This window comes from Mustela nivalis (assembly GCF_964662115.1).
Source record: "Mustela nivalis genome assembly, chromosome: 2".
Taxonomy (NCBI): Eukaryota; Metazoa; Chordata; class Mammalia; order Carnivora; family Mustelidae; genus Mustela; species Mustela nivalis.
Window position 1 is genome coordinate 53,304,401 of NC_139021.1, and position 14,626 is coordinate 53,319,026.

Here is a 14,626-nt window from a genome sequence, read left to right on the forward strand (position 1 = left end):
GACTAATTCTAATATTTCAGAAAACTTCACAGAAACTATGTTTCCCCTCAGTATGCTGAAAAGACAGACCAAAATATCTTACTTGCTAGTTCTGAGCCAAAAATAAGCACTTAAACTGTGAGCTTCTTGTGGTCACTCATTTTCGTGTTTTCAGGGCTTAATCACAGGGTCCAGTCCTAGGGGAGCCCTTCAAATAACGTTATATAAAAAAGTTATGAACCAAGTTACATAAAAATCAGTATGAAAATACAGATCACTTTATGCTAATCAGAAGCTGCAATAGATTTCCCAAAGGAAGATAATGGCGCCCACGTTTGTAAGCATGCGTCTTGAGGGTTGCAGCATTAGAGTCCTGCAAACAGAGGCTAGTCAAGGCAGGGACCAGGTGGCCTGCCCCCGACACTTGGCTTGTTAGTGCTTCTATGGATGATAGCCCAGTTCACTTATTCATAAGTCTGTGTGGTTTCAATTATTTATGATGTTCTGCTAAACCTGGATGTGGTTCATTTGGTCCTAGAGGATCCATCTGGGTCACTGACAGGACCCCGCTGTGTCCATGTGTGCTGTGCGCTTCCTGGCAGTGCAAAATTCAGCAGCATGGCAGGGAAATCACATCTCACAGGCTGGCGAAGGGGGTCTGGGGCCACATGGGAGAATGCAAGGTGTGCCAGGAACCTCCTAAATGCTTTGCAAGGGGGTCTCTTTCTCAGAATGATCAATCTGAACCTAAGGTTATCTCCTTCAGCCCTGAATGTTTTTTTTTAAGGGGAACAGATTGAAGACCTCCCCTGCCGGGCTGGCCTGTCAGAGGGAGAGAGAAGAGAGAGGCCACCTGCTGCCCCAGAAGGGAAGTGAATCAGCAGGGCATTGGTTTCCTTCAAACACTAATTATTGTCTCTTGGCTTTGGAGATTGTCTAATCCTATGGCTACTCTTTGGAAATCTGAACTCTGGGGTCAGATATGTACAGGGGCAAGAGACCAGACCGAACCTTTATTAGTTCACAGAACTCCAATTCTTTATTAATCACAGCTTGCTCACAATGACACAGGAAAATAGCACTAATGAAGAGTAAATATGCAGGCAGCAACCTTCAGGAGTTGGGATTTGGGGGAGAAACGACTTCAAAACTGCGATAGGTACTTATGGTGGGTGTCTGGTGATTCTTAGTTGGCACAAATGCCCTGCCTAGCCCCCTTAGCTGTACCAGCCCTCACAGATGGAGTTTCTTTTTATTTTAACAGGCAGGATTGCCTCACACTGGGGAAGAAAGACCAGCTTGAGTGAAAGTCCGCAGTGTTTTTGACCTTGTTCGTATGTGTGTTTTAATGCAACAACCAGCTCACAGTTTCCAAGTGGAAAAATACTCAGTAGCATCATGTACTTGTACTATAGGTAAGAGCTTAAAATGACATCATCAATCATGGCATCCACAAATAAGCCACCTGACACATTAAGTAATTCATTCCATCAAAAGAACTTAAACTAGAGAATTAAGCCCACTTCATGAAGAGCGAATTCGTGGCTGCTTGAACCACTGGGATTTGGATCTGTGTTCAGCAGTTTTAAAAGGTTCGACTTTTTGCTTCTACCCAGACTGATCTCAGATCTGTCTTCTCATCCATCCCTTTCTAAAGCCAAAGCACATTTGTAGCACATAATCCAGGAGAAGCCGAAGTAAATGCTATGATTGGTGTGTGTTTGTTTTTTCTTAGCCTGGTTTTGTAGTTTCTAGGCAGTTAGTAGATTATGAGTGAACAAATGTGGAGGTTTGCGTGGAATTGTAATTAATACCTGTAACCTAGGCATGGTCTTAGTCAAGTTCAGATATTACAAAGCCGTCTAGGTCATTAGGCAATGGTGGGTTTCTAGCACCATGGACTGTCTACTGACCTCATTTTTCTGTTGGTGTGAAAAGGGCAGGGAATGGAGTTCAACATGAGGGCTTCAAAAAGAACAGACCTAGCAAATTCATTTGAGTGGAAAGACACAACATCAAAAGCCTGTTACAGGACATGTAAGATTATGAAATAACTTGCATAATGCAATACTTGTATTTTTTAACAAAAATGTAAGTATTTACAAAATAAGATCCAAGGTATTTTTTAAACATCAAGCAAAACATTCTGCAAAGAGACCGCATTGAATTTTTTTTTTTAATTTTTGATTCTGTTTTTTGTTTTTTATAATGAGTTCTTTTTAAACCATGTCATACATTTCCCATACTGATATCGCATGATCCATTATAATATAGGCAGGGGGATTTACTAACGGTGGGGCGTGCCATCCCTCCATCGCTTCAGCCAGAAAGTTCAACCTGCAGCTCCTTGTTCCTGCGCACCTCGGCAGCATGCCTCTCCTGGAAAACACCAAAGGGAGAAGCAACGTCACAGAGCCTGGCTGTCTGCTCCACAGAGAACCAGGAAGGACTGCCTACTCCTTTCCACAGTCTGCATCTCACTGGACATCACCAGTTGTTTGGTGTCTATCTTTAGGAAATTTTCGCATTTCATGATAAATGACCACAGGAGACCCAGGAAGTGTCACGTTAGGGAAAACCGTATAAGACTTATGGAGACTAAAAAGACCTTCACGCCATATTTGATCAAAATCATGATCAGAAGGTCTATGATTAAGAGAATTTTGAATATGCCAACTACTGTCCTAGATCCAGAAAATAGCAATAAAACATCACATTGTTGTTTACCCTGTCATTTTTAATGGTGTTTTTTTCCCCCACTTCCCAAATATATATGAAGGGCTTTATAATTGCTGGTGGATACTTTGAGAGGGATTAGTTGCAAAACTTTTTGTACGCTTCCTAAATGCTTACCCTGTTTGTCAGGGCCTTTCAAAGCTTGTCCGAATCACCTTTGCAGCCTTGCCCGCCATTCTTCTCCTTTCCACGTGAAGCCGAGGCTTTTGTATAATGGAGTTGTCTTTTCATGAATTTTTAATGCTTGAGATTCCTAGTCTTCTGTCTCTATTTGGTCAGGATCTTAAACCTAGTCTTTAAAGCCCGTAGCAGTCACGTTTTCTTCCATGAAGATTTTCAGGAGACCACAAAATAAAATTAATCTTACCTTCCTTTTGAACACCTGCATAACTGTTTGCTTATATGTGGCAGCCATTTTGTTTTAACTTGTACTATGGGCATTTCTGTGCTTGTCTCATCTTCTGTGTTAAGTAGTTGCTTATATATAAGCTCATTGAGGGCCAGGACTGTATTTTCTCACCATATAACTATAGAACTATATATATATATAGTTACCATATATAAGTAGTTGCTTATATATAAGCTCATTGAGGGCCAGGACTATATTTTCTCACTATATAAGTTATGCTATACCTTACTGGGCATAGCAGAGTGTTCTACGTTCAGCCTGTAATTGGTGGATGTTTATTTATGTGAGGGACTGAGGTGCTAAGTTTGGTTTGGGAACTGAGCTTACTGTGGAGGGAACTGAGAGGAAAGGTGGATCAGGTATTTTTCAGTACATGGTTCTGTACCAAATGACTATAATCCCCTTGTCTTGCATATCATAGGTACTAAATAATTGCTTGTTGAATTGAAATTTTAAAACGCTAATGGTTACTAGTATTACTTCTTTTTCTAATTAGAATATTATTTATATTCCTATTTTTTCCCTGCAGTTCCGAAGTTTCTTGTGGCTCTATGGATTCCCTTAGTTCAGGGGCAAAGACCTGGACCAGCTATAAAGTAAATCTTACCATTAAACTCCAGTAATCTCAAGGAGTCTCTGCTGTGTTCTTTATAATACTGAGCATTTATTAGAACTTAATATGGAATCAGTTCTGCATAAATACAGATTTTTATCTGTTAAGTTCCCTTTCTTCCTCACAACAATCCCATGGTAGAAATGTCATTCTGGTTCCCACTTAACAGATGAAGAAACTGAGGCACGGAAAGCCTACCTCATTTGTCCAGGACCACAGAACTAACAAGTGGCAGAGCTGGGACTCCACCTCAGGAAGCCTGTCTCTACAGCCCACTCTGTTAACCACTGCTGTACAAACTCACTGTTAGCAGAAGGAAAAAAATTTAATAGTTGTGAGGAAAAATGTGTCTTTTCAAATGTAGGTGTTGGGACAAAAAGGCATATAACATCTGACACTTCCTTTAAAGTAAGAACTGGAGCAAATAGGAAGTTGACTCTAGAGAGTTGAAACACAATTTTATTTAATTGGTTTAAATGAGCTTTTTGTGTTTGTTGAAGAGCCATGAGGAGAAGGAGAAAAAGGCATTGTTAGGGAAGTCACCTCTGTCCCATCCAGAAATGTCACTGAGGAAGGGGCAGGGATAAAACTGGCTCTTCCTTCCTTCCTTTTTCCTGCCATTACAAGGAAAAAGATAAGCAAAACCTTTCTCAGGCAGAAAGAAGCTAATTAGAGCCGAGCTCTGATAAAAATTGAGAAAAAGTCCAGACCATCAGTATACTTGAGCAAAATAGCAGACACCCAAGCATAAGGGTTGATACAAATTCAAATTTCTAACAGGGAGCATTATAATTAATATTACTGGGCTACTCTGGAGCGCACTTCTTACGAAACTCAAAATTCGTTGTAAGGAAACAGGTTTTGCTATAGGAAAGAACAACCAGATCTGTGAGCTGGAGATAAACATTAAAAAAGGGAAATTAAATAAATTCTGAGTTTCTAGGAAAAATATTGTCCGTTTTCAGGTATTTTACTAAATACATTATTTGAAAACTTTCTATTCAAATCACCAAAGAGATTCCCATGAAATTGTACTTTCACTTCCTATTAGAATGTGGGAGAGGGGCAGCTGGGTGGCTCAGTGGGTTAAGCCTCTGCCTTTGGCTCAGGTCATGATCCCAGGGTCCTGGGATTGAGCCCCACATCGAGCTCTCTGCTCAGCAGGGAGCCTGCTTCTCCCCACCCCCGCCCCTGCCTACCTCTCTGTCTACTTGTGACCTCTGTCTGTCAAATAAATAAATAAAATATTAAAAAAACAACAACAACAACTATGTGGGAGAATCAAAGGGCAGACATGTGGGAGTTTTTCAACAGTCTTTTTTTTTTTTTTTTTTTTTAAATCAGGAAACTCTAATTGTCAGAGTTTACTGACATAGTTGTGATGCTCTGAGATAGCTCCTCAAAAGTCAAGGCTATTCTTTGATAAGATGCATCTCATTATTGAGCTTCTACTACTTGGTGGGTGCTATCAGACACTTGGCAAGAAAGACTGAAGCAGAACTACATTTACCAAGTTCTCTGCAATCTCCCTCCTTCCTCCTGTCTATATAAGGGAGGTGTAATACATCATCTTTTAGCATTGTATGCAACTGTGTGATACAAGCATGTATTAAAGGAAAAAATTAATTAAAAAAAATTAAAAAAAATAAAGGAAAAATTTAGGAAAAATTCTGATTCCTTAAGAATATTTGATTAGAGATTTCTTTGAGGTCTTCCTTCTTTTTTCCCTTTACGTTTTAATGTCTCCATTTCCTCACTAGCTATCAAATACAAACCAGGGATTTGAATTAGATGACCTAGACTATCAGTTCCATCTATGAAATTCCATTAGGTGAATCTATTTAAATGCCCCACGAGGTCAATTGGTGTCATCAAGAATTCTTTTGACAAAAGAACAGGCACTTGTAAAATAAAAGAGGGATCAAGAGTGAGCTGTGAGTGCCCGGAAGGCATGTTTTCATTTATATCAAGATGACCATGGTCACTGAGTATAAACTCCCAATGGTACTGCCCAGCTTTCTTACTGAGTAGTGTTTGATGATTGACAAAGAATTGCTGTTTTAGCTTAGTACAGACACTGGGAATAAAAAAGATGTGGGTTCAAATCTAGACTCTGTGGTCTACTTAGCTTTGTGATCTTGACCAAATGGTGTAATCTCTCTAGGGGACGGTAACAAGATCTCCTTTCAGGGTTGTTGTTTGGATTACGTGCAATAGTACACTCAAAATGGTTGGTCTACAGGAACCAATCAGTAATGGCTGGGTTTAACTCCTTTTCCTTTCATTAGTCTTTCATCAGACATGTTCAACAGTAAATAGTTTCATAAGTGGCACTTATGAATGAGAATGACCTCCCCCCAAAAAAACAAAGTCAGATGAGAAGAATAAAACTTGACAATAGATGAAAACTAATAATGGCTAAAATCTTGATTTAAAGTTATATAACATTCTCTCAAAATATTTTTATTATTTTAAGTTATATCATGTTATGTGATGTGATTGTCACTGAAATAATGGCTATGATGTTTTCAGTTCAACTTTTCTATATTGTTAGAGGTGAAATTTATCAACTATAGTAAGACAATGTCCCTTATTTCCTAAGTGCTATCCTTTGTGGTTGGCTAGGTAAAGTAGCTGTCAAGGTCGTCTGTGTTTTTTTGCTTCTCTCACCCCTGAACACCATGGAAAGCTCCTTTGGTCTCTTGTCACAATATTATGATCTGAGCTGTCTTGGCAGGGGCTAGTGAATGGTGGCGTTGTGTTATCAAAGCAAGAGGATGTGACACCTTTGAGTTAAGTGGAGAATTCAACAAGATTCAGCGGAAGTCCTCTCAATTGACCTGCTAGGTTAACCAACATTCTCCATTCCCCCCATTATCTTAGAACCTCCTAAATGTTGGGTTGTTTGTGAGGCTGGGAGCCTCTTCTCTATTATTTCCACATACTTTTCCTCTCACTGGTTGAGCTATATAGCTTGCTTGCAGTCAGTGATATTTCCAGCCTGTTCGACCAGCTAGTTGAGAATTTCATTATATGATTCAGTTAAATATTATAGTAATAGAAAATTGTGAGGGTGGAGGGAAAGCTTTGGAAATACTCAGGAAAGGGAATTATGATCAGATAGTGGGTCAACTGTAAAAGCGAGGGGAAACTGTAAAAAAGAAAAGTTGTAAAGATCCTATGTATCCATATTATTATACAGAAGTTCTCACCCAGTTTTAAAGAAATTAAAACTGTAAAACATGGCTAAGAGGATATAGGTGGAAAATGGGAGAAAAAAAGGACATGGCACCCCTATTAACCGATCCATTTCTCACAAAGGTCTTGGTCTACATCAAAAGATTGGTAACTGGCTATACATTTAAATGTTTGATGTTAAAGTTCTGTGTTTAATGAATGTATGTATTATTGTTAAAATGATTAGACCTGATTTAACTGATTTTTCAAAATTACCCACTACAGATCCTGTATGGGTCTGAGGAGAGAGCTGTTGCTCTTCAGGGCTCCTGAAGGGGCAGCTGGTGAATTTTCTGCAGGATACTGTCCAGCGTTAGGGGAGGAAGGACATGTTAGGGGAGGAAGAAAGTGTCTCTTTAATCCTTTCTGTGTGGCAGGAACTGGTGCTTTTCTTTCTGTCTCTGTCTCTGTGTCTCTTTCTATTACACTATTCCAAGAATAAGAACATTTGAAACTTCACCAGAGTGTCAATTTTTTTTTTCTTAAAGATTTTATTTATTTATTTGACAGACAGAGATCACAAGTAGGCGTTGAGGCAGGCAGAGAGAGAGGAGGAAGCAGACTCCCTGTTGAGCAGAAAGCCCAATGCGGGGCTTGATCCCAGGACCCTGAAATCATGACCTGAGCCAAAGGTAGAGGCTTTATTTAACCCACTGAGCCACCCAGGCGCCCCACACCAGAGTGTCAATTAACCCAGAGACTACAGTTTTGAGTCCTAGATATGACAATTTATGTCACTCAATTTGAAGACTATTGGGTATGTATAATTTCGATCTGAGTGACATAAACAGATCAGCCTAGTGTAGGTCTTCGTGGCCTAGGCATTCTTTTTTCCACACCTTTCTCCACATTTGATTCTTTTCTATATAATAAGCTGGAGTGTTGAGATGAGGTGTTATGAAAACAGAAATTAAAAAAAAAAGTGTCACATTCTTATCTGAAGGAAAAAAGAACAGTTTTATGGAACAAAGGTAAAAAATATTTAAATATAATTTATGGGGGCACCTGGTGGCTCAGTGGGTGAAAGCCTCTGCCTTCGGCTCAGGTCATGATCCCAGGGTCCTGGGATTGAGCCCCACATTGGACTCTCTGCTCAGTGGGGACTCTCAGCTCCTCTCTCTCTCTCTGCCTGCCTCTCTGCATACTTGTGATCTCTGTCAAATAAGTAAATTAAAATAATCTTTAAATATAATTTTATATTTTATAATCTTATTTTATAATCTTTAAATATAATGAAAACCTAACAAAGCATATTTAAGAAGTCTCGGGGCGCCTGGGTTTAAGCCGCTGCCTTCGGCTCAGGTCATGATCTCAGTGTCCTGGGATCAAGCCCCGCATAGGGCTCTCTGCTCAGCAGGGAGCCTGCTTCCTCCTCCTCTCTCTCTGCCTGCCTCTCTGCCTACTTGTGATCTCTCTCTCTGTCAAATAAAATAAATAAAATCTTAAAAAAAAAAAAAAAAGAAGTCTTTAGCTCAGTAGCTCTCAACTCCTGCTAAATATTAGCACCTACTGGCAAATTTTAAAAGTAATGCTGATCTCTGGGTCCCATCCCAGACAATTATATAAAAATCTCTTTGCTTAAAGAGCACTTCAGAGATTCTAAAGTTCAATTGAGATGGCTTTTGCTTTAGGCTTTCAGTTCTAGCTAAAGATCTTGAGTCTAGCATGGCTGGGTCTGTGAAATTTATCAGTGAATGACACCAAAGAAGCCACGAATACCACACGAAGACATGCTCTGCTCAGATGCTCTGTTCTCTTACTTGAGGGGTGTGGGGGAGGGTGGTGGGGGGTGGGGCAGAGTGCTGGCAAGAACTCAACATGGAATTGTATCATGTCTCCTGGTTAATGGATAGGGTCAGTGAGGCCTGTCAAATGGTGGGAATTTAGTGTGTTAGCCTCAATGTGGATTTATTTTTATTAACATTTTCCCAGTGTTTTTTTATTTAGTATTTATATTGGTCCTAATTTTTGTTGCTAGGTCATTTATTGCTGGGTTTTATATTGTCTGCACAGGGAGAAAGATGATTAGTTAATGCTTTTTGATACTACGCTCCCTTCCAGGTTCCTAAGCACATGGTCAGTACTCGATCAATACTCACTGAATGGCTCACTAATAGGTTTCATTTTCAGTGGTAAACATCTATTGAAGTATCAGATTCCAGAATAACTTATGTATGTTAGCACTTTCATGCATTTTCAACATGATTCTTTTTTTTTTTTTTTTTAATTTAAAGATTTTATTTATTTATTTATTTGTCATAGAGAGAGAAACGAAAGCAAGCACAGGCAGACAGAGTGGCAGGCAGAGGCAGAGGGAGAAGCAGGCTCCCCGCCAAGCAAGGAGCCCGATGCGGGACTCCATCCCAGGATGCTGGGATCATGACCTGAGCCGAAGGCAGCCGCTTAACCAACTGAGCCACCCAGGCGTCCCTGAACATGATTCTTATTACTGATTCTCTTTGTAATTTTAATCTCATTGCAGTAACTTCATTCAAACAGAAGGCTAGATACTGGTATTAATAAAAAAAACTTACTTTGTATTATTTTAAGAAAGAGAACACATATTTAAAATACATCAAAAGGAAGTAAATTTGGTATTACCTAAGAAATCTCTCCACTTCAGGGAAAAGATAATAGAACTTGGGTAACACTGGCCAAAGATCTCATTAGATTTGAAAAATGTCTCTGTTACTGTGAAATACCAGAGGAAATGTGGTCTTAAAAATGATCTGCATTGTATCATTCAGCATGGGATAGAATATTGTCAGCTGAGGAAGTCTGGGTGGCTCAGTCCTTAAGCGTCTGCCTTTGGTCCAGGGTCCTGGGACTGAGCTCAGGATCGGGCTCCCTGCTCAGCTCCCCCTGCTTGTGTTCCCTCTCACTGTCTCTCTCTCTTCACTGTCTCTCTCTCCCTGTTAAATAAATAAATAAAATCTTAAAAAAAAAGAATATTGTCAGCTGAGATTTAAATCAGAATAGGCTACAACCCCTAGTTATCAAACCTGACTGAGTATTGGAGTCATCCAGAGGATTAAAAAAAAATAGGTTCTACCCATGGAGATTCTGCAGCTTGATGTCAGGAATGTTAAGCTGTCCACAAGTTGATTATTTCCAGGACAAACTGCATGTCCGTATGCATCTGTGTGTCTGAAAGGGGGTAGAGACTAAATCTGGGTGAGAATGGGGAAGAGTGCAAGGTCCTGGGCAGGGAGTGAGTGAAGAGAAACGCACAGAGAAAAAGAAATTGCCTATTAAAATCCAACACTTCTGGAAATACTAGTCAAAACATGCAAATTTCATGTGCCATTTTATAATGTCAATCAAGAGGGACATGCTATCTACTTGTATATGTGTCATTTCAAAAACAATCATGGTCCTGGTTGTTGATGATATAAATCTTGCACTGGATACTAAGGTTTAATGGAAAATACTGGAATATGACCAGTGTGCCCCATTCCTAGCAACTCCATGTGATTTATTTTATTTTGGGCCTAGGATAGGAGATGGTTGAGGTATAATTATTCAGAAGAGAATACATGGTGGTCTTCTGCTGTCCATGGTACCAGCAAGAATCTCCTTGATTGTGCAGAAACAATGTGAACTGAGGGCAAATGGAGGAAGACCCAATGGTTCAAAGTGAGGGGCATAAATTTTACCCAATGGAACTTTGCCCTCCTGCATCTCAGCAAAGCACTGGCTATGGTACCACCATGTGTAACACGCAGAGAGTTGACGGGCCACCTTCAAATTCTGACCTGATGCACTTAGATGAAGTACAATGACATTGTTCTGAGAGTGGGGAAACACCAGCTTATATAAGTAAATTAAATTTTAACTTTAAAGTTCTGACTAAGGCATTCAGTGGCTCTCCGTTCCCACCCAAGTCACGTAGTACTTCCTCTACACACTTCAGAGAGCCTCAGTGTCCCACTGCTGTATCAGAGCCCACACACACTTCCCCAGCAATGCTTTCAAAAGTTCCTCAAGAGCACAGATGTCCACCAAACTCTCTATGAAGTTAAATGTATCTATTTTCAGGCTTTATGCCCAATTTTCTTTAATTCTGGCCTGATAGGTGTAATCAGAGAATGGGAGCAAAAACAGAGTTATCAGAATAGGGCTTGCCTGATCCTTAGATGAGATGAGCCAACTCTAATTGAAGACATGAGTCTTCCTAAGAAAAACTCAGAAAACAGGAGCACAACTCTTGTTGTCGAGACTCCTAATGCTCTGATGACGGGGCAGTCTTACTTCTCTCTCCAGTGGTGACATGTCGTTGTACTCAGTACTGGTGCAGGGGGCAACTGCTCAGAAAAGGACTTAGGAATTGTTTCTCAAAAGTCGTATTTCTCAATGTTTCATCCAATTTCTGGAGATGGACAAAGCCTAACCATTTATAGCTATACTCCACATTTTCAAAGGCAAGTTTTCTGGGTGGTGGTGGTGGGTAGATAGCAGTGGAGCCCACAAAAGGGAAAGACAGAACACTTTCCAGAGGCTCTCCAGCACTGCTCATCCTGACTGAAGGGCTGGTGAGAAGACACCAGGATATCAGAACTTGGGGAAATGAACATCCCTTACTAGCTTCCCTTTGCTTTGGTTTCAAGCAATGTTATTATACACCAGTTTCACATGTAGATTTTCCTACATGGAGAGTTTGGGCTTCCTGCTTCTTTTCATAGATATTCTATCCTTTTCCTACAAATGTATTTTTCCAAATTATTATTTATATATTTAGCATCATGTTTTAATTAAATAAATTAAATAAATATTGAATTGAAATAAATATTGAATGTGTTATTTTATTATATATTATTATTACTTATTAATATATATTTGAATGGTCTACTTCATATTTCCAATTTAATATTTTTCTAAGGGATTGTTCTTCAAATTTGTACAGAAGTCTTTGCTATACTTGAAAACATGGATCAGCCTCCCTGAATTCATTCACTGCTTAAAAAAAAAAAAAAAAAACAGACACAGTTCTAGCTTTAATGTTGGATTCCCATTCTTCTACCATATTGCAGTGCCCATGACATTGATGCTACAATGGGTGAACCTACCCAAACTGTTGGCTGTCTGTGCACTTGAAGCAGGTTTTGACTAAGTCTCTGGCTCCTGGACATCTGAGAGCTCACCCTGCTGTGTTGCATAGCAACGCATGCTTATGCCCAGAACTTCGTTGGATTACCTTTTCCTGCAGACGTTCAATAATAGCAGCTAGATTAGCCTCACGGTTTTCTTTAATTTGTTCCATTTTCAGGATCAGCTTTTCCTCCGCCATTTTGCTGAAGTTGTTGTTCTCCTCCAAAGCCTTCTGGAGGACTTCTCGCTCATGTTCCCTCTTCTCTGCCAATTGCTTCAGCACCTGGGCCTCCTGAGACTGTGGAAGAAAAACATACTCATCTAAGAGTCACCCACACACAAACCTGGGGGAACAATGGCCTCCTGATTTGAGAGTGTTCTTTTCAAATGAACTCCACTTCTAGCCTTGAGCATGGTTGCCATTCAGTACTCATCTGCACAGCTTAGAGTTTTCTGTAGAATGTGGTTAGCTGGGAGATGTGGTCAGCTGAAATTTCAGCTGTGAGTTTTTTGGAGGCACTATCTTAGAAGAAGCATTTAACCCCGACTGAGGAGTTTTTTTTTTTTTTTTTTTAGAATAAGTTGCTGCTAAGCATTTATGCAACCGGGATGCTGCAGTTAATCATTGGAATGCAGCGTCCATTGAAGCCTAAGGAAAATATTGGAAGATTAGGGCAAGTTCTAGTCTTTTCCCTGCCCCATTTTTTCACCAGCTATAGGCTGAGTCCCGCAGTAAACTTTCAACTCTAGCCAATCAAATCCCCAAATTCATTTTCTCATTTTATTCCACCCCCACCTACCCCGCCCCACTTGTCCCACAACCTGCTTATTTTGTTTTCATTAGCCAAATTCTCTTTGGAGACTTGTGAACAGCACAAAATTAATGTCCACTTGGCCAAAGAAAATAGAAAGCCCTTATTCTGGCCTCCTCTTGAACATGCTGAGGTCACCTGGGCAATCTTTGAAACCCTGTGGTTACTTATGTCAGAGCAGAAACATCAAAGCCAGACACACCCCACCCAGCACCCACCCAGCATCCCCACATTTTGTGTCCTTATTGCTCCTGCAGCCTCAGGGGGCTGTATGACTCTGTGCAGTGGAGGTTAGCAATCACTGACGTGCTTGATGAAAATGCAGAGGCTTGGTATCCACCTCCCTTCCCAAATTCTGATTCTGTGGTTCTTTCTTGAGACCCAGGAATCTATATTTTTGATAAACTTCCCTGGTGATTCTTTTTTTTTTTTTTTTTTTTTTTTTTTATTAAAGATTTTATTTATTTATTTGAGAGACAGAGATCACAAGTAGGCAGAGAGGCAGGCAGAGAGAGAGGAGGAAGCAGGCTCAGAGAGCCTGATGCGGGGCTCGATCCCAGGACCCCGGGATCATGACCTGAGCCGAAGGCAGAGGCTTTAACCCACTGAGCCACCCAGGCGCCCCTTCCCTGGTGATTCTAATGCACACTATTCACAGAATACTTTCTGGAAAATGCTCTGGCATGGTCTTTGATGTCAGGGCTGCATTGGTGACCCAGATGTGCTATTTAACTTGACTTTTTCCTCCATAATATGCAGCTGAAAGAAGTCTTACTCAGTGCAGAGCTATCCAGGTTTAAGACTAAATTACTGCACACTCATTGTTTCTGGGGACTGCCTTAGGACTGGCTGGCGCTCTGAGGGAAAGCTTCATAGGAGTAATTGTAAATGTGAACACCTAAACAATGACAGATCAAAAAAATATCTCATGGCTTGTCAAATATTGATTACTATTAGAAGCATTAATGGAAAAACATTTTAATTAGCAGTGGTCATGGGGTCTTATGGGAGAGATCTTGGTACGTGAACACTGTGAAGTTTGACAGGGGAAGAAGCTTCTCCTCAGATACAATTCTACAGGAATGGTAACATTCCTTAAAGACTCTTTGCTGACGTGTTTGCTCTCAAGTTCATCAGGAACAGGTCTAGTGACTCACTGGAGATTAGAACATTTTGGAAACTAGCCCCATGTCTCCTTTTAGACTCATCAGTATTGCTTTCTTATAGCTAACAAAAAAACCAGTAAGAAAAATAATGAGAAAATGTTAACATCGAATAAATTCAAAATCAAATGGAGCTTTTTGGGAAAAAACATGAAAAAATATTTTCTAGCTGATGCATCCTCCTGCCTCTAGGTGGGACTATTGGTAAAGTATCCTACACGGATTTTGCTTCCTTATTGCTGCTAGGACTACTGAACTGGGACAGGGACACACTGATTACAGATGTGTGTGTGTGTGTGTGTGTATACACAGTTATACAGTTTATCTCTGATGGACTGTGGGGCAAGGGGCCATGTGCCTACTGTATCTGCTCATAGAGAGAGTTATCATGGATGGGTATCAAGGGGCAACTGAGGAACTTTTCATTTTCAGGTGCTCAAATTTACTGTGGCTCTTCTAAAATTGGGTTCTAACTTACAGTTTATATTTGCACTCTTAGTTTTCTTTTGTGAAAGGCCTAAAGACAGTCAGGAGACAGCAGGGGAACAGAATCGAGAAGGGAAGCCCTGGGGACTCACAGGGCAATATG

At 40.3% G+C, this 14,626-nt stretch overlaps 1 protein-coding gene across 1 annotated transcript in view; it reads right to left on the reverse strand.

Annotated features, from left to right (window-relative positions):
* Nucleotides 1-991: 991 nt before the first annotated feature.
* STMN2 (stathmin 2) overlaps nucleotides 992-14,626 on the reverse strand; it is a 53,057-nt gene continuing 39,422 nt past the window's right edge. The window contains exons 4-5 of the mRNA XM_082719457.1: nucleotides 12,169-12,360; nucleotides 992-2,358 (exon numbers count right to left, since the gene is read on the reverse strand). Coding sequence (XP_082575583.1) covers nucleotides 2,299-2,358; nucleotides 12,169-12,360 — 252 coding nt within the window. The 3' untranslated portion in view covers nucleotides 992-2,298. The remainder of the gene's footprint in view (nucleotides 2,359-12,168; nucleotides 12,361-14,626) is intronic.